Source organism: Amphiura filiformis, chromosome 5, assembly GCF_039555335.1.
Source record: "Amphiura filiformis chromosome 5, Afil_fr2py, whole genome shotgun sequence".
Taxonomy (NCBI): domain Eukaryota; kingdom Metazoa; phylum Echinodermata; class Ophiuroidea; order Amphilepidida; family Amphiuridae; genus Amphiura; species Amphiura filiformis.
In genome coordinates this window covers 69,853,788-69,874,040 of record NC_092632.1, presented here as the reverse complement: position 1 = coordinate 69,874,040, position 20,253 = coordinate 69,853,788, and the positions used below count along the sequence as shown (strand labels likewise).

The following is a 20,253-nucleotide window of genomic DNA, read 5'->3' as shown; positions in this document are numbered from 1 at the left end:
CAAATAATTTTCATTTTTTGAAATTCACGATATAATACAAATGTTAGGACAAATTATTAAAATTTTATATTTTTCACATTTTTGATATGTAACAGTCCTCGAAGTAAATTTTATAAATCTAATGATATATACTTAAAGTGTATGTAGCTGGGAGGAAAAGCCGACGGTCAATTGAAAATTTTGACCTTTCATATTGAAGATATGGATTTTTTTCCCAAAAAGACCTAATTTTTGTTGGTGTTTTGGGAAAAAATCCATATCTTCAATACGAAAGGTCAAAATTTTCAATTGATCGTCGGCTTTTCATCCCACCTACAAACACTTTAAGTATAAATCATCAGATTTATAAAGTTTACTTCGAAATCAAAAATCAATTTTTAATCATTTGCCATAAAATGTGTATTACATTGCGAATTTTAAAAAAATCAAAATTATTCGATGTCAGAAGGACATTGTTCATATTTAGAATGCAATTCGATATGTCTAATGCCCCACAATAAATACTGTCCAAACGTTCGTACACCACCCCTTAAACTGCCAGGAAAAACCAGAAACTTTTGATGTGGCGGGAATATATCAATGTGGTGGTAATCCGACTTCAAGTCAAATGAAATTAGAAATCCTCCTTTGCAAAATAATCTAAAGCATGGCGCCAATCCTCAAACTTAACTTTTTGTTTCCAAATGTGAACATTTACGTACCTAAGATCAAGAATGAGCGTCATTTTCACAGACTTCTGAATTGATACAGATAACGGATTTATGACGGCTGGATTTTCGGACATTTGCACTACCAAGCCTTTCTTAACCAATTCAGTAATTGCTTCAAAAACGAAATCTGAGTTGTTCAATGCGGACTCATTGTTCTTTAATACACTCTTTTGATTGTTCAGTAAATATGAATGTTAGCATGTTTAGAGATTCATATTCGAAATTTTGATTGAACACTTTGGTTGAGTCATATGCAGGTATATATTAAAAATTGCAGTAGCATAATTATAACGAAACGTGCGAACCATAATTTCAAATACCGCGCCCATTTCAAAGGATTTTTCCACTTCAACTAAGCCACGTTAATCTATAACTAAATAATGGGTCATTTCGTCCCTTCTCTCATAGTGTATCAAAATGTTGTATAATAAATAATGTGAACCCTCTTTGAAGTCAATATCTGATTCTGATAAGGTAGTTAACAGCTTTTGTGTTTTGTGTAATTCCTGCAGGCTGTTGGCGGTAACATTGTGACTGGTAGCCCCATCTCGGACCTAAATCCTCTCTTTATGGCTGCAGGATGTACATTGGAATTGGAGTCACAGAAAAACGGTATCAAAATGTTATTGTAATTTATCTTGGTGGAAATGTATTTTAATAAAAATCTATTTTACATGGATTGCATTTTAGTGTGTGGCGGGGTGTGTGTAGGGGTGGTAGGGGTGTGTGGGGTAGGCTGGTAGGGGTGTGTGGGATGAGTATGATATTGCATGTGGGTGTGTGTATGCCTACAATACAATGTGTACAATGCAATGTATCAGTCGTTTTAAGTCACATGAACTTGAAGGGATAAAGCTGTTATTTGAAATGTCAGCACGCGGTACTCAATCAAAATGGGATGTGTGGGGGTGCGGTGTGTGGTGGTGTTGGTGCGGTAGTGTAATATAATTATTGTGTAAAGGTGACTCTGTGATGTAAGAATTTGTTTTATATTTTTTGTACTCCTCATAATCCTCATAGGGCGACGCAGTGTCAAGATGGATCAGTCATTTTACACCGGTTATCGGCGCACAATAATGCAAGCAGATGAAGTGTTGGTATCCATACATATCCCTTATACCAGTCAGGTTTGTCTCTAGCAGAATTCAACATCATAGTAATAACTACAATCATAACATATCGTCTATTTAAATGCATTGTATGCGCTTCATACCACGGTAGAACTAAAATACATTACTACAATGATTAATCTAAAAGATACAAATAATTATTCAACTCCAAGACTGAAATTACTGAGTAAAATATATATCTTGAGACGTTACCTTGAAAATGCTCAGTGACTGACGGAGGCTGGCAGATGTTGTTGCAGGCTGCTCCGAAAATACTAACTCTCGTATATTTACGAGACATACAGCACAAACGTTTCATTTCAAGCACAATTCGTAGTTTCTTTATAGTTTTCCACAGGTGATGAAATAATCAGTGGCGTACCGTGGCCGCCCCAACCCGGGGGGCTGAAGAAGAAACAATTTTGCCGCCCGAAAAGTTTGACCCAATTTTTTTCACGGTCGTTTGAAAAAGTGCAGAGCAAAAAAAAAATCAAAAAACAAAAAAAAAGGATTTTAGGCGCTAGCGCCCTAAAAGCAACCTTTTTTCCAAATTTTTTATGCTTTTTCAAATTGTTCCGCCCTTTTTTATTTGCTATTCGTTTTGCCTCCCCTTCGTTTTTGCCGCCCCTGTTTTTGCCGCCCCTTCGTTTTTGCCGCCCCCTACTTTGACCCCGGGGGGGCTGGCGCCCAAAGGCCCCCCCCCCCCCCAAAATACTCGCATGATAATATAATTTCAAATCGATTAAGGTCTGATATCACACTACACATCTGTTGATGGTCCGGTACAGCGTCCTAAAAGGTGCCTTGCCAAAGTTACCGTACCCCTGCATGTCAAAGTTATCCTATTTTACAGTATAGTTGTTTTCTTGCATGGCATTAAAATTCTGAATGTCCTGAAGTCAATATTGTTAACCAAATTTTTTACAGAATGAGTATTTTTATGGATACAAACAATCTCCACGAAGAGAGGATGATATTGCAATCGTAAATGCTGGTATAAGAGTTCGATTCGAACCAGGGTCCAAGGTGATAACAGATTTGAGTATGGCATTTGGTGGTATGGCTGCCACTACGGTCATGGCAACAAAAACATCAGAATCTATGATTGGAAGGTAGGTAATAATTATGTAGGCCTATATCACCTACAAAGATATATTAGCCTCTAGCTGGGAGTTAAGTATTTTTAATGTGAAATGACGACCTATATAAGTAAGTTTGAGCTAAATTTCAGCAAGGAAATACTTCTTAACGTAACTGGTAAAAATGAATTCTGCAGAAACAAATGTAAATTGATCGAGAAACTGCAAATGATCATTAATATGAAAGTTTTACATGACTACATGACTTGTTTGAAAAGCTGAGAGGTTTGATCTAAACATCTTACTCAGCAGCTCGCTCAAAATTTAACAAATCATCTATTCTAAATTAAGCGAGAATGGGTCTCTCGTTGTTTTAGCATGTACTGATTTGATTTTAGTGTTTAGTGTTTTATTTAAAAACTAGCGGGATACCCGCGCTTCGCGCGGGTCCCCGCTAGATGAGTAAATGGGAGCGATCACTAAAACAGGAGGAATTACTGAAAAGGTAGAATCATTGAAAGGTAAATTTTATTTTTCTAAACCTGTCCCTTCTTGCATTTCCATTTTCTTTTCAGTTTATTCTGCACGGGCCTAGTTTGTTTCCATTAAAACAAAATGCTATTTAGCTTGTGATTTTCCGTTTCCATGTTATTTATCTATCTAGGCCTAACCCCATTCCCATTATTTTCTAAATCTATCCTTTCTTATACGTTTCCCTTTATAGCTTCATTTTTATCAGCTGCTTAGCTTGTGATTTCCCGTTTCCTTCAGTTGTTATTTATTTTTCTTATTTTTCGAGATTAGTTTCTAATTTTAACTTCTTTTTTTCCCTTAATTTTCCTGATTAGTTTCTTTCTTTCCCTCTTTAGTTTGCTCCCGTTTCATTTAGTTACTGTAATCATAAACTGTATAATAGGCCTACCGTAGGCCTACCTTTTTTGTCTTCTTCTTTTTTTTTTCTATTCATTTAGCTCCTTTCTTTCTCTTCAGTTTCTTTTGCATAGGTCTATTTTGTTCCCATGCTGCTTAGCTCGTGATTTCCGTTTCCATGTTATTCATTTATTGAGCCCCGTTCCCATGCATTATTTTATAAATCTACCATTTCTTACATTTCTCCTTTTAGTTTTGGCTTTTTTTCTACATTTTGTTCCCATTTTTCATATTTCCTGCTTAGCTTGTGATTTCCCGTTTGAATTTTATCCATTTAATTATGTTCTCATTATTTTAGTTTTTTACATGAGTTAGTTAGTTAGTTAGTTAGTTAGTTAGTTAGTTAGTTAGTTAGTTAGTTAGTTAGTTAGTTAGTTAGTTAGTTAGTTAGTTAGTTAGTTAGTTAGTTAGTTAGTTAGTTAGTTAGTTAGTTTTTTTTTTATATTTTTTTTTTTATTATTTTTTTTATATTTATTTATTTATTTATTTATTTATTTATTTATTTATTTATTCTTTCATTTTTAGCTTCCTTCTTTCCTCTCGTATCCTCAACCCGACCCATCCATAGGCCTACCTTTTCAGTTTTGTCTTCCTTTCTTTTCTTTTCTATTTCTCTGGCACGGAAACTTGGTCTGTGCATATTATGCACCCCGTACGTGCGCGTCACATTGCTCAGTACGCCGACGTATAACGCCAACCCCCTGCTGCCAGTTAGTTACGGTACGCGCTACCACTGAGTTTTGACAACAAAAATCCCGGAAAACCCCGGTTTTAACCATATTTTCACTGATTTTGAGGCCAATTCTTGGTCTTGACCGTTTTCAACCAAATAAAGTGCAATGCGTTCCCCGTATATTCGTCAATCTCCCGTATGAATGTGGCTGTAAAACTAAACGACGATTCATTATAGGCCTAGAATAAATAATAAAATTCACGCGACGTAGCCTTAATCTCTTGGCTGCCAACTTCGGTGCAGTGGCGGAAAATGGGGTGCGTAGCTCTGCGTAGGGGCGAAAAGCTCGTAAGATCATTCTTAAAGTACGCGATGTTGTGCATCTAGATAGCCTGAATCATTTCTTGGCCAGCTCGCAGTTGGCAGAAAACAGGGCAATGTTGCTCTGCGTATGGTTTTTTAATGGAAATATTATTACGCGGTTCACACTGTCCTTATTACCCACAATGCCACTGCATGCGATTTTGCATAGCAACACGACAGTTTTTATGTTATTCTCTTAGTTACCATCAATTTTGCAAAAATGAACCTCAGATGGTTTAATGGCAATATGTACCCGATCAATGTACGAATAAATCAGAGCTGAAAGTGAAATCATCTCTGAGTCTATTCGTGCACAAGATTTAGCGACTTCCTTTTATTTATATAGATAAAGCGTGCTTGCTTGAAAAAGACAAAAATTGATACTGTTTGTCCAGTCCCTGAAACATAATTGTTTATGGAATGTCTTACATCTTGTTTGACTATATCATGTATATAGGGAATGGAACGACGAACTTGTTTCTGAAGTATCTACCTCACTGGCGAAGGAACTACCTCTGCTACCAGGCGCACCAGGTGGTATGGAAACCTACCGACAGTCCCTAACTCTGAGTTTCTTCTTCAAATTCTACCTAAAAGTTCTGGAAGATCTTGACGTCAAAGTTTCGCCTGTTGATAGAAGTGCATTCACATCCGTGGATCACAAAAATTTCCATAGCGCGCAGTTTTATCAGGTTCGTGAAAGTATGGAGTTAACTGACACCATCAATATTATTAATTAACCCCTGAGCACTACCTGCCGATCTAACATTGCCTCTGATTGGTCAATTACATGATATCTTCACTTTAATCACCAATCAGAATGGAGCTTTGCAAATAATTCACCCCAATTTTTTTTTGCGTGGTGAAATAATTCTAACAATGTTGCCGATTGGTCCAATGGATAATGAAACTTCTTTTGGCCAATCGGCAGGTAGTTCTCATGGAGATTGAAGTGAAACCTATAATATATCCCTCTGTTTATTACGCTTTTGCAGTGCTATTTTGTATGGGTTATATTTTGTATGTTTTACGCATGTGATTGTTATAGATTTTAAGAGTGTTGTAACTGCAATAAATCCCGTGGTTACTTGTTGGGCACAATAAATGAAATTAACCATACTTATTAACAACCTTTTTAATTTCAGGAAGTGCCGTCTGGTCAGCCCTCCTATGATTCTGTGGGAAGGCCTGACGCTCACAAAACAGCTTTGCAACAAGCAACAGGAGAGGCTGTATACTGCGATGACATACCCAGGATAGAAGGTTGGAGTATTATAGACTTAGGCTAAAGTTTGTAAAATACAGATAAGTTATGCTAATACGCAAATAGCTTACCATCGGTTACATCACAATAAGGTTATTGAACCGTGTAGTGGTTGTATGCAGTTCGCTCAAGCATATCGATAGAGCAGTCCCTTGCCTTTGTTGATAAACATTGAGGTCAACTCATCTATATCTAAAAATGTTTATATTGTTCACCCAAACATCCGATTTCGTTACATAGAGTTCGAAGGTATAAGCACGTTGTAGTACCAAACTAACGTATACGTTTTAATGTAGGGCTTCCATCATTTGGTTACAATCCCTTATACATGTTATACATTTGTTAAAAAGTAGTTTGATTAGACAGTTCAACATGAAAACAAATAGCACTAACCTTGGCCTTGTAGATAACAAATGAATGGTGTCAGATGGTATGATAATAATGATGCAAAGGTTATAATAAAAATATTGTTCTATGTTTAGAATTGTTTATTCTTATGTAGAAATACATATTTTACTTACAACCAATAACAATTTTTGTCTGCTTCTTGTCCAAAAACCTAACCAAGGCCTTCGGTTTTGTTTGAAACAGGTGAACTCTATTTGGCTTTGGTGACCAGTACAAAGGCACATGCAAACATTATGTGAGTTGGATGTTGGTATAATTATACAAATCATGATATGAATGTAGGCCTATACTTAGATGCAATGTATAGCACCGGGTGTCCCAAAAGAAGGCATGTCTTTCGTGTAAGAAAGCACAAAACCTTAGCCTAATCCTAAATCCCAACCCTAATAAACCTGTTATTATTGTGCTGTCTTACACGAATTATAAACCCAAAAGAAGGTTACATAGATTTTTAGAAAATAATCTATATATAAATTTTCTTTTCATGAAATAATCTATATACCAAAGTGCACCTGTGAATGTCAAGTTCACAACTTGGGTAGGCCTAATGGCATTCCACGCATTCCTTAGCAAGCTGTTTACATGGCACAAACGTTTTTCAATACCACCGTACATGTACAGCTGACATGGAAAGCTGACCGATATCATTAGGCATGTGGGCATATCAGTTGATGATCACAGCACAATGCCACATTCATTTCTAAACATATTTTGATATGCTTATTTGTTATCATATGCAAATATAAACTGCAACTGATAGGTACAGGATATGTATCTTTCCCTGAGTAAATGTTTAGATTAAAGATGATTTATTTGAATACAATAGTCAATTATATATACAATAATAATCAATATAATGTACAGGGTATTCCAAAAGTCTTTTTTTATATCTAATTATGGTGTTCACAAAATACTCCTTTAATTAGTGTAAAATAATGTATGTTTAAACTAATAGTAGATGATGATGATGGTGGTGATGATGACAGTAGTGTAGTAATTAAACTTATAGTAAAGTGATAAAAATAATTAAGAAAATATTTGATGAATTATACTAACAACATTATATATTAATAATAATTACAATAATATATACATGTACTAATAATATTAACCATCATCTTTCTCTAGCGCGGTAGATACAGAGGCGGCTTTGGCCATTGAGGGTGTCCATACCTATGTAAGTGCAGCTGATGTACCTGGAGACAATATGATTGGTGTCATAATACATGATGAAGAATTATTTGCCACTAAGCAGGTAAGAAATGAATGCAATTCGATATGTCTGATGTGCATTCATGTCCCACAAAAACTACTGTCGAAACGCTCAAAATGTTCATTCCAGATCCCTTAATATACAAAGTAATGTTCAGGCCTAGAGAGGCTAACCAAAACATGAATCGATACTTGTTCATCACTATGGAAAAGTGTGTATCAGTCAGACTATCATGCATCCGGGACTTTAAAACGGTATTTGAAAAATTGAAATTGATTCTTGATCATAATAATATCGCCTAATTTACACCCAGCCATGTCATTTGTTTTGTTTACAGGTCCATTGTGTTGGTCAGATCATAGGGGGCATCGTAGCTGAAAATCAGGCAATAGCACAACGAGCTGCCAAATTGGTTAAAATACAATATGAAGAACTGGAACCAATAATTACTATCGAGGTAGGCCAAGTTATTGAACAACTATTATAGTAACACTAGACGGTTACCCGTATTTGGCGGTTCTCGGCTGTCGCGGTTACCTGGCTGATGGTGACTGATGCCAATAGGACAGTTTTTACTAATTTGACATCAGATAACCCCTGGATGACCCCAAAATGGTCGTCCAAGAATATGACTCTAAAAGTTGATTGTACCCCCCAAGTTTCATGCCCATACGACAGTTTTTACTAATTTGACCTAAGATGACCCCTAAATGACCTCGGGTGATCTTGGCCCACTAACCGAAAGAACTTTGTTCTGTCTGAGGTCCAGATGCACCCACCCACCAAGTTTGAGGAACGTATGCGACCCCTAGTCTCCGAGAAAATAGGCGGAAAACAGTTTTTACTAATTTGACCTCAGGTGACCCCTGGGTGACCTTGACCCACTAACCAATACAAACTTGTTCCGTCTTAGGTCAAGATGCACCTACCCACCAAGTTGCATGCCCATATGACAGTTTTTTACTAATTTGATCCTTAGATGACCTCTGGTGACCTTGACCCACTAACCAATACAAACTTGTTCTGTCCCGGGTCAAGACGCACCCACCCGTCAAGTTTGAGGAACGTGCGACCCCCAGTCCCTGAGAAAAACAGTTTTTACTAATTTGACCCCTGGATGACCTTGGGTGACCTTGACCCACTAACCAATACAAACTTGTTCTGTGTGGGGTCAAGCTGCACCCACCCACCAAGTTTGAGGAACGTGCGACCCCTAGTCTCCGAGAAAATAGGCGGACAGACAGACAGAGTCACAGACAGACAGACAGACAGACTACCAGTATTATTATATAGATTTTTATATTTTTATACATGTTTGACAATACCGTACTTAAAATAGAATGGAAGTGAATGAATTTGAATTTGGAAGAAGATGTGAGCCTCCGTTACTTTCTTGAATAGCCCACTTATTCGACGAAAAGATACTCTTTTAAAAAAGTTCGAATCGTGTCCAATTTTCACGTATTGAGTCAAATTTGATTTCTGTCCGAATGTGACTATACTGCGCCAATAAAGTATTCTTACACTTGGAAAAATAATCACAATTTCAAAACTGAACAATATTGGGGTAAATTTGTTATTTTAATAGATGCACTATCTAATCCTGCACATTATGACACCACATTGAATCCAATGTGACCTCAAGAAGTAAAGTTACAAGCAATTGAATAGACGAAGGTCCAGTTTTAAAAGTGACAAACTGGCCTATACAAGGCGCAAAAGATTCCAACAAGCGCAACAAAGAGACAACACAGTTTCTTCAATGAAGCGTTATTTAAAGCAGTTTTTATTTCAATTTTGACTTCTCTGTACCTTCCATAACTTTCATTTTATTTATCAGTTCTTTTGTTTCAGTTTTCTTTTGTTCCTTTTGTTTTAAATTAAAGCCAAACGCATAAATTAGCCATTCGCCACTCTCAAACCAGATTTGTGGTCTGTGGAGTTTTGAATAGGCCAGTTTGTCACTTTTGAAACTGGACCTTCGTCTAATCAAATGCTTGTAACTTTACTTCTTGAAGTCACATTGGATTCAATGTGGTGTCATAATGTGCAGGATTAGATAGTGCATCTATTAAAAAAACAATTTTACTCCAATATTGTTCAGTTTGGAAATTGTGATTATTTTTCCAAGTGTAAGGATACTTTATTGGCGCAGTATAGAAATCTAGCGAGATCGTATTCATTGATTGTATACAGGATGCCATCGAGAAACAGTCCTTCCTTAAGGACCCTTTGATAGTGAAGAAAGGAGACGTGGAAGAGGCGTTCAAAGCATCAGATCATATCATTGAAGGTGAAGTCAGAATAGGAGGACAAGAACACTTCTATTTGGAGACTCAGTGCAGTTTGGCTATACCTAAAGGCGAATCAAATGAGATGGAAATCTTTATGTCATCGCAGTCGCTTTCGCACACGCAAGTAAGTGAGCATCATCTTCAGAGTCTCGGTCGGAGATATGTTAGAATATCTAAAAGGTTAACCAAAATCAGTTGGTTGCTTTACAATTGTTTGTGAATCAAGAATATGTCTTGGAAATTAATGATAATTAATAGATTATCATCTTCTTTACTCTATCTCTATACCACAGCATGTAATAGCTGATTGTCTTGGTGTACCGTATAATCGAGTTGTTTGCCGGAGCAAACGACTGGGAGGAGGTTTTGGCGGGAAAGAGTCTCGAAACTTCAACTTCAATGCGGCCTGCGCCATCGCAGCAAATAAGTAAATCAAATCACAACTATAATTTAAGATAAACATCGTTTTAGTTAAAAAATTGCATGTATAGTTTGTTTATCAATATAAAATGATATCGAAATTGCCTTTGTGCATCTAGATATCATCAAAATAATAATGACAACATGAACAATCTTTAGATTGTAGGAGAAAAAAAAATCTGAAATTGCTCCTAAAGACGGCGCCTATAAAAACATGCTAAATTATAAATTGTTATTGTGTTCAATTAACTTCGAAATAATAGAGGTTGTGCATATGACGTATCATACCGTAAATATGGCGGACTTTTCAAATGCATTCAACAAAAGCATAATTGCAATCTACCGCGACAGTTCGTCCCACCCACATAACAAATGCACTACGATTAAATAGGTTGATGACAACATTTGATTGAATGGACTGCACTGCGCCATGATTACGGGGAAAGACACCGGTTCCAATCCTTTGTTTGGAGCCAATCGATAAAAGCATGCAGGGCCTCTATACACTAAACCAAAAAAGAAACTTATAATTTTTCAGGTCATACCGTAAAATCCTATCTATCAAAATTAACCAAAATTACACACATGATTGCCTCAATACTCTACTCTAAACACATGTCAGTAACCATGTACTAGTAGTTGTCCATTTGACACACCAGCAGAATGCACTGATATGGAACAGCTTCCTGGTCCACATTCGCAGCCCATTAATTGACACCCAGCACAAGAAATCTGTGAGAATCGTTGAACAGATGATAATTTACAAAACGGTGCTGCTTTCTGCTTTTCACGCACTTTCTTTAAGAAATCAGTCTTGTTCCACACTATTCCACTAAGCTTACTTTTTGGGAATTATCATCTGTGCAAGAACCTTGTTCACATTCTCGCTGATTTCGTGTGGTGGGTGCCTATTACTGGTGCCTATTACTGGACTGTGAATGTGGTCCAGGAAACTGTTCCATGTCAGTGAATTTTGCTGTTGTGTCAGTTGCTTGGTTACTGACATGTGTTTAGAGCAGGGTAGTGAAGTAATCCTGTGTGTAATTTTGGTTCATTGTGATGGACAGGATTTTAAGATATGAGCTTGTGAAAAATTTTAAGTTTCTTTTTTGGCTTAGTGTATTTTCACATAATTGCAGATTGTGAAGGTATTCTTAACAAGGAACCTATTATGTTAGTTATTGATTGTATTGGCAGAGTTAACCGACCTGTTCGTACGATGTTAGACCGAGATGAAGACATGGTGATGAGTGGAACAAGACATCCATATCTGGGTCGTTACAAGGTTGGATTCACCAAGGAAGGCATTGTTAAGGGATTAGTTGTAGACCTCTACGCGAACTGTGGGATCAGTTGGGACCTGTCACCAGCCGTAAGTCTTGGTATTATTAAAACAGTTAAACGGAGCTCTCTGCCTCTGATAAAGATCCTGGTAGAATCGAAAGCTCAGGCTATTAACCAAATTTGAATTAATAGTAAGGTATAAGCTGCGTGAGTGAAGCTCCGCTCAATATAACGATCGAGCTAGTGCACATATTGTAGGCACTGGAATGAAATAGCAATTGCTTTCTTTTTGCCTATTTGTTTGGTTCGAAATTAAAAGGGGTAATGTGATCATTGTAAATAAATTTTTGTGGAAAATAAATACGAATCTATTCTTTATGCAAATCCCACATTATTGCTTAAAGTTGCAACTCTATAGGTAGTGGTGACAATCGGTTTCGAATTTTCGGCAATTAGCTAAGAATATGAGCCAGTCAGGATACTAACTAATACGGTCAGGAAAAGGTATTAACTAATCGTGTCATTGAAAGGACATTTGCAACTTTTGAATAAAATACCTTGAGTGAGGGGGTATTCAGCGAAGAAACACATTGGTTAAAAGGACAATCAGACGCGAAGTAAAGACATCATCAAGGTTGATATGGTTATACGCAAGTAATGGTCTTCTTCTCCTTCAAGGTTATGGAGCGGGCTGTACTAAGCTCAGACAATGCCTATCTCTTGCCCGCTGTTATTGTGACAGGATATACCTGTAAAACCAACCTGCCTTCTAATACCGCTTTTCGAGGATTCGGTGCACCACAAGGAATGCTTGTTGCAGAGACGTGGATGTCTCAGATTGCTGTGAAGTGTGGAATATCGCAAGAACAGGTTCGGATTTTACCAATTCAACTTAATAATATTCTAATCGCTAGTGACTGGAATATGACCAATGAGCTAAATCGTTAATGTTGCCTTTGCAAGAACAATCCACCTCGTAGGTCAGAACCACTATTTAAGTATACAATGAGCAACGCTCCTGAGGCGTGATGTACAAGCCAACATTTATGTGAAAACTGTCTTATTGAGTACATTCGTATATAAGGGTAGGACCCTCATTGTGTAAGAGAGGGAAGAAAAATATGGACGCGTTTGCGGCTTGCTTGAGTTTGAGTACAAATTAAACAATTTGCGGTCTAGTACAGAAGCAAATCAATAAAACACAGTAAATGTTTTACAATTTGTATCAATTATATTATCATTTGTGTCTTTAAGACATATAATTTGATTGTAAAAGTTGATGTTACATCACATTATACTTACAAATTAACATATAAGTTGGATTGACTTATAATTTAAGGTCCGAAGTTTGAACCTGATCAGAGAGGGTCAGCTAACACACTTCAACCAGACACTTAATAACTGCACGGTACGTCGGTGTTGGGAAGAGTGTCTTGAGAAGAGTTGCTATGCGTCCCGCAGGCAGCAGGTGGATAGCTGGAACAAAGCCAATCGATGGAAGAAGAGAGGTTTAGCGGCAGTACCAACTAAGTTTGGAATAGCTTTCGTACAGAAGTTCATGAATCAGGTTTGTATTGAGCAAAATATAGAGGAACTTTTGACAAGAGACTTTTGAAGTAAAAATACACCATGTGTGTTGTGGTTATTGTTTGTGTAAGGTTAGTGTATAGGATTTATACGCGTAGTATTAGGATGCGAATACCGTAAAACGTTTTGTCACTTACGAATTTGCTTGTGTATCGGTGAACTGGAGACGAGTACTTACGTATTTTCGTATCAGGTATAACTTGCCCGGGTCCAAGGTGATAAGACATTCATTCAACAACCAAACAGTTTTTAAACAATATTCTTTGTACAATAACGATGTTCTTTGTATACTACCAGATTTCCTGGGTTATTGCCACCCTTATTGATAGGTAGTCAAAAGTGCACACATCGGAACCACGCGTATCACAGGCTTGTACTGGATTGGTACTGCACAGGTACTCTATAGTGGCCACAAAGTAGCTGGGCTGCAGTGTAACTCTGGGGTCGACAGTAATAGGAATCTGGTAGTGTATCGCTAGGAAACAACAGATGTCTGGTTTGTTTAAGGAAGGGGTAGAAAGGTCGAAGTGTTGACGGGTGATACAAAAAAATAAGTAAAATGAATAGCAACAATGAAGTTAAAAACAAAATTGACGAGCAAAATAGGTAAAGATTTGTATATATATTTGCCATTACCTTTTACAAATGTCTGTATCTGTGAAGGCTGGAGCTTTGATACACATCTACACTGATGGATCTGTTCTGGTATCACATAGTGGAGTGGAGATGGGACAAGGTTTACATACCAAGATGATACAAGTAGCAAGTAGATATCTTAAGGTACCGGCCAAGAAGATATTTATAAGTGAAACCAGCACCAACTTGGTACCCAATACGCAGCCAACTGCAGCAAGCAGCGGCTCGGATCTCAATGGAAATGCTGTTAAGGTATGAGATAACTACAATTGTAGGGGTAAAGCTTCTGCATGGTTATTCCCGGGGGTTATTCAAAGATGTATATTCAAAAATATAAATTGGCATTGTTTAATTGGCGTTTTTTAGTCTTAAAAATTAGGTCTTTTTGGGAAAAAAATCCATATCTTCAATACGAAAGGTCAAAATTTTCAATTGATCGTCGGCTTTTTATCCCACCTACATACACTTTAAGTACATATTATCAGATTTATAAAGTTTACTTCGAGTACTGTTAAATATCAAAAATGTGAAAAATATCAAAATTTAAAAAAATGAAAATTATTTCATATCAGAAAGACATTCTTCGTATTCAGAATGCAATTCGATATGTCCCACAAAAAATACTGTCGAAACGCTCAAAACGCTCATTCCAGATCCCTTAAACCAATTTTAATCATAATTTGAAGAGTTTGTTTCGGGGACAGATTGGTGTTTAGAAAGTCAAATATTTAACATTTTGTAAGGCGTGAACGTAATGTATGCGATTTTTATCATACTTCATTTTCTCATTCCAGGATGCTTGTGAGAAGCTTATGCATAGATTGGAACCATTTATGCTGGCGAACCCAAAAGGAACATGGGAAGATTGGGTATGGATATCTTGTAAAAATCAATCAATGAAAATGAAATACACTCTTAAAACTCCGATTAGACTAGATTTCTAGATAGTAAAATAAGACATGACAAGATTTTCTGAGTCAAATTTAACCTGATTCTAGACATGATTTTGGGTCAAATTTGACTCGGGAAAATCTTATTTCACTATTCAAATTGACTAGGTTGTTTTAAAAAACCCTGAGCACTACCTGCCGATCTAACATTATCACTGATTGCTCAATTACATGATATCTTTATTTTAATCAGCAATCAGAATGGAGCTTTGCAAAAAATTCACCCCAATTTTTGCGTGGTGAAATTATTCTAACAATGTTGCTGATTGGTCCAATTGATAATGGAAACTTCTTTTTGGCCAATCGGCAGGCAGTTCTCATGGGGTTAAGAGTGTAACACTGTTGTTGTTAAATATCTCCAAGAATCATAGGAATTGTAATGTAAACATCGTAACGATATATGCAAGTCCCACACTCTAACATCTACTAAAAAGCAATGGGAAATACCAGTTGAAATCCATACACACCCTTAATCTCCCACGCAGGGGTGTAGATTTCAAATGGATTCACCCATTCAGGTCACTCCATTTGAAATTCACACTCATGGTGTATAAGATCAACATGATTAAGGCCTTATCTTCTATAGGGGGTGTATGGATTTCAACGGGAACAACCCAATTCTTAGAATTTCTCCGGTATAGGTATCTATATTCTCAATAAGCCCAATCGCCATTCTAACTTCCGGTTTTTGAGAACAGTTTTGGGACACTTTGACCTCTGACATATCGCGAAAATTGACGTTATTATTATTAATTTTCTTATTATTGTCGTAATATTGATCATTAAAAATACTAAATAATTAATTTATAAAATATTAATATTTTTTATATTTGTTTTAATTATTGTAAAACATTTTAGATTATATTTTGTACGTACAAAAAACCCAATATTTCTGAATTTTCTGAAAGGCCAAAGGACAAAGTGTTCCAAAAACTGTCCTATATACAATGCATTGCAAACTTCCAATGCCGATTTGGCTTATTTACTTATTACTCAACATAAGGTGATGTATGTAAGTCTCATATCTTGTCTTGCCACTGTGAATTCCACTCCAGTGAATACTATTCCTTTTTTCTCATGTTCTTTCCCGTTCTCTTCGTATGATATTCTTCAGGTGACGGCTGCATACTTAGATCGTGTCAGCTTATCAGCTACTGGCTTCTACAAGTATGTGTGAATTTTTGAAATTAAAGGGGAATTTCGTGATCTACAGCCTCATCCCCCCCCCCCCCACTTTTCACAAAAAGTTGTGATTTTTTTATACCACTGGAAACCTCTGGCTACATATTGTTTATGTACAAAAAAATTCTTGCAGATTAATTTGTTCAGCAAAAATATCGTCAAATTTGTATTACAACACAGTGGCATATGGAGCAAATACACACCATGCATAACTCACAAATTCAAAATCGGAATCAAGTGACATTTTTGGGAATAAGCATTTTTCGTGGATATCTACTGCAAAATGTCATAAAAAGAGGATGTTAGGATCACGAAATACTCCTTTAATACATTATGTACATTATGTACATGTTATTCAACTTAAAACACACTAATTTTCAAAAACATTCCCATATCTTGAAAATTAGCTTGTAATAATTTGTTTCTGAAATACATGTGGAGGTACTTCGGTATTAAAAAGAAGAGATACTCAGCAAAGTTATGTAAATGTACTAGTATATTTACCTACATAATTGACTATGCTTACTACAGAACCCCAAATATCGGTTATGATTGGGAAAAGAACGAAGGAATGCCGTTCAACTACTTTACCTTTGGAGCTGCTGTGTCTGAGGTCGAGATAGATTGTCTGACTGGAGACCACGAGGTGATTCGGACTGATATTGTCATGGATGTTGGCGATAGTATTAATCCAGCTATTGATATTGGACAGGTAGGTGGAATGCTTCTCTTGAATATAATGCAATCCTCCGATTGCGAGGTAGAGCCCGTACCGCTGCGCCACTGTATTTTCCACAGTGGCCTATTTGATCTCTTAGTCCGCTACATCGTGCAGTTCAGTGACTGTTTGCTACTAAGTATATACAGGGTGACCCTTTTCCGCCTATTTCTGAAAAGTTGATCAAATATATTTTGGTATATAAAGAAACCTTTATAAAGGTTTATTTTTGGTATATAAAGAAACCTTTTTAAAGGTTTATTTTTGGTATATAAAGAAACCTTTTTAAAGGTTTATTTTAAAGCTAACAATTAAAATTGTTGGCTTTAATAAACCAAAACAATTATTTCTATCGGCTCACAACTTTTGAAGATATGCTCTTTTAAAGACAAGTACCCGTTTTTCACTCTAACAGAGTGGTTTAGATGGGTCATGCTGTGGAGTGGCCTGCAAGATCACCAGACCTTGATTTCTTCATTTGTGGCAAATTCCAAGATCTTTGCAAACATATTACTGCTATATTCGCAAGTATCCGGCGCACAAGGTTGGTACGCCACGCAATTTATGCAATGAGGACTAGGGCTGAAACCTGTTTTTGTCAAGGAGGCAACCAGGTAGAGGGCAGAGCAGCACAGTAAACTCACTTCAAAAGAACCAAAGACAAACTAAACATCCCTTTTCAGGGCTACCTTTTATTCCAAAAAGAGAAATGACTTATGTTGTCAATAAAAAGAAAGCAAGAAACGATAAAGTAAGAAAGTAAGAAACACAATAAAACAAAAAGGCATATAATAACCGGAAAAAACACATAAGTAATTACAAGTATAGCAAAAGAAGTCCCATCCCACATCAATTTCGCACAAATTAACCCTAACAGAACTAGGACTCACTAAAGCTCACTATTAAAACCGCTCTGCGTGCATGCATTCCACGGGACTTGATGACGCAATCAGACCAAGTCATATATACCCAGGGAATCGTTGGCCGGGCCAACGTCACCTGTGTAGCTACATGCTGGGGATCTTCTGCGTGGCATGCGAGGGGTCCGAGGTTCGAATCCCAGGGGTGCCAAGTGACTTTCTTCTTCATCTTCTCTCCTTTTTCGTTCCTTCTTTCCCTTCCGATAGCCAAAAAACCTCGGGTAGGGTTAGGGTTAATCACCATGCATATTTTCCCTATATGCCTTCTTAACCCTAACAGAACTAGGACTCACTAAAGCTCACTATTAAAACCGCTCTGCGTGCATGCATTCCACGGGACTTGATGACGCAATCAGACCAAGTCATATATACCCAGGGAATCGTTGGCCGGGCCAACGTCACCTGTGTAGCTACATGCTGGGGATCTTCTGCGTGGCATGCGAGGGGTCCGAGGTTCGAATCCCGGGGGTGCCAAGTGACTTTCCTCTTCATCTTCTCTCCTTTTTCGTTCCTTCTTTCCCTTCCGATAGCCAAAAAACCTCGGGTAGGGTTAGGGTTAATGACACTTAACAAAATCCATAACCCATAAGCCCATCGGTAAAGCCCATTCCCTAAAATAAAGTTGTTATTTTATAAAGTTATCATCGAGGAATGTTTTATTTTCAATCTTTGAAGTAGCCAAACCTCTTCCGAGTGAAAAACGGATACATTTCTTTAAAAGGGCATATCTTCAAAAGTTATGAGCCGAATGAAATAATTGTTTCGGTTTATTAAAGCTAACGGGTAAAGGCATTATTTACATACTAACATCTACTTGACCAACTGTTTTGAAATAGGAGAAAAAGAGGGCGCAATGAGGGGCCTCTTTGTTTTGGGACACCCTGTAATAATGTTCGTAAATCACGACGGTGCCGTAAACGTATGTTCATTTTCACACAATAAAAATAAATCTTTCTTTGTCTTGACGTAGCAAATGTAAGTATCTACGATCTTGCTTAATTCAATTTTAGAATATTATACTGTAAGTGATTCCAAAACGGGAAATACATTAACTATCAACATCTTCACCCTTTAATACCGTTCTTTCAGATTGAAGGTGGTTTCACACAAGGCTATGGACTTTTCACCCTAGAAGATCATCGGTGGAATCCTAAAGGTCATCTGTTAACTCGTGGACCAGGATTCTACAAGATTCCTGGGTTTGGAGACGTGCCAAAAGAATTCAACGTTAGTCTTCTTAGAGGCGTCCCAAACAACCGCACAATATGCTCCTCAAAGGTAAAATAGTATCCTTGAAGTATAAGACTGTCCCATACGACCATAATAGTTATGAGTTATTCCAAAGCAAGTTGTTCACATGTTATGACCAATCAAGATATTTCCAACTGTCCAAAGCTTTGATACTTTCTCACGAATTAGTTATTCTTTACTCGAAATGTTAGAATAATATTAGTTATAAGTGTCGGGAAAGGTTTCTGTCTATTTGAAGCCGAAATAACTAGGTAGAGTAAACGAAACTTCACTGACAATTTTGGCTCTGTTGACCCGACAAACACAACGAATTTGGCTGATTCCATTTAGGTGCAAGTTTTGACTTAGAAAATGAACCAATTGCACAGATGTTGAGATTTTAATTTCGCTGCATTTTAGTGGATATCACCTCAAATATATACCGTAAATATAATTACCATTACCAAATTAAAACGATACATTTGGTTCAATCTAATGATCTGTTGTTTTGTATCTCAGGCTATTGGTGAGCCACCCTTGTTTCTGGCAGCTTCCGTATTTTTCGCCATCAAAGATGCCATTACTTCGGCGAGAGCTGATGCTGGCGTATCGGAAGAGTTTCGGCTGGACAGCCCAGCAACATCGGACAGAATCAGAATGGCATGCGTGGACCAGTTCACTAAACAGGTATATACTACATACAGGGATCTATACGATGATTTCTATTTTTGGATAAAATTCAAATTGAGGAAATATTCTAGGTATGACTTGTTGCACTAGGTACGTACTTTTGATCAAGTTTCACACATTTTTGACTGATAATTTAGTTTAAATTACTGTAACTATAATAATATCCTTTGTTTTATTTGTTGTTGCAGTTCAAGGAGCCAGTGCCAGGAACTTATACTCCATTTTTTGTGCGTCCATAAAATGATAAGCTATACATGATAAGCTATACATCTAGGTAATAACCTGCCGGGCAGGAATGGCTGTCGAACCAGACTCCTGCGTAATACGCGTGACAGAATATGAGTTCCACGCGAAAGACTTTATTAATGTGTGTGTTGGAGTGCCCATTCAAAGCGAGGAATTGGAAAAGTACCAACCGAGGAAAATGACAAAGCCAGAAGGCGAGGAATTGGGAAAGAAATACACTTACAAACCGAGGAAAATGACAAAGCGAGGATTTAAATACAAAGCGAGGTTTTCTACATTATTAGATAGGCAGACCTCACTCGGTATTGGGTTGTATGAAAAACAGATAGGCTATAGGCTAAAGCTTT

General features: G+C 37.1%; 1 protein-coding gene across 1 annotated transcript in view; it reads left to right on the top strand.

Annotated features, from left to right (window-relative positions):
- The window catches only part of LOC140153639 (xanthine dehydrogenase/oxidase-like), a 41,536-nt gene extending 21,612 nt beyond the window's left edge, over positions 1-19,924 (top strand). Inside the window, exons 12-31 of the mRNA XM_072176436.1 lie at positions 1,223-1,322; positions 1,731-1,837; positions 2,747-2,931; positions 5,322-5,556; positions 6,010-6,127; positions 6,720-6,771; positions 7,665-7,791; positions 8,087-8,206; positions 9,946-10,167; positions 10,337-10,470; positions 11,661-11,835; positions 12,426-12,617; positions 13,087-13,314; positions 13,998-14,222; positions 14,765-14,839; positions 16,035-16,087; positions 16,634-16,814; positions 18,830-19,018; positions 19,490-19,657; positions 19,849-19,924. Of these exons, the coding sequence (XP_072032537.1) occupies positions 1,223-1,322; positions 1,731-1,837; positions 2,747-2,931; positions 5,322-5,556; positions 6,010-6,127; positions 6,720-6,771; positions 7,665-7,791; positions 8,087-8,206; positions 9,946-10,167; positions 10,337-10,470; positions 11,661-11,835; positions 12,426-12,617; positions 13,087-13,314; positions 13,998-14,222; positions 14,765-14,839; positions 16,035-16,087; positions 16,634-16,814; positions 18,830-19,018; positions 19,490-19,657; positions 19,849-19,899 (2,937 nt within the window). The 3' untranslated portion in view covers positions 19,900-19,924. The remainder of the gene's footprint in view (positions 1-1,222; positions 1,323-1,730; positions 1,838-2,746; positions 2,932-5,321; positions 5,557-6,009; positions 6,128-6,719; positions 6,772-7,664; positions 7,792-8,086; positions 8,207-9,945; positions 10,168-10,336; positions 10,471-11,660; positions 11,836-12,425; positions 12,618-13,086; positions 13,315-13,997; positions 14,223-14,764; positions 14,840-16,034; positions 16,088-16,633; positions 16,815-18,829; positions 19,019-19,489; positions 19,658-19,848) is intronic.
- Positions 19,925-20,253: the final 329 nt, after the last annotated feature.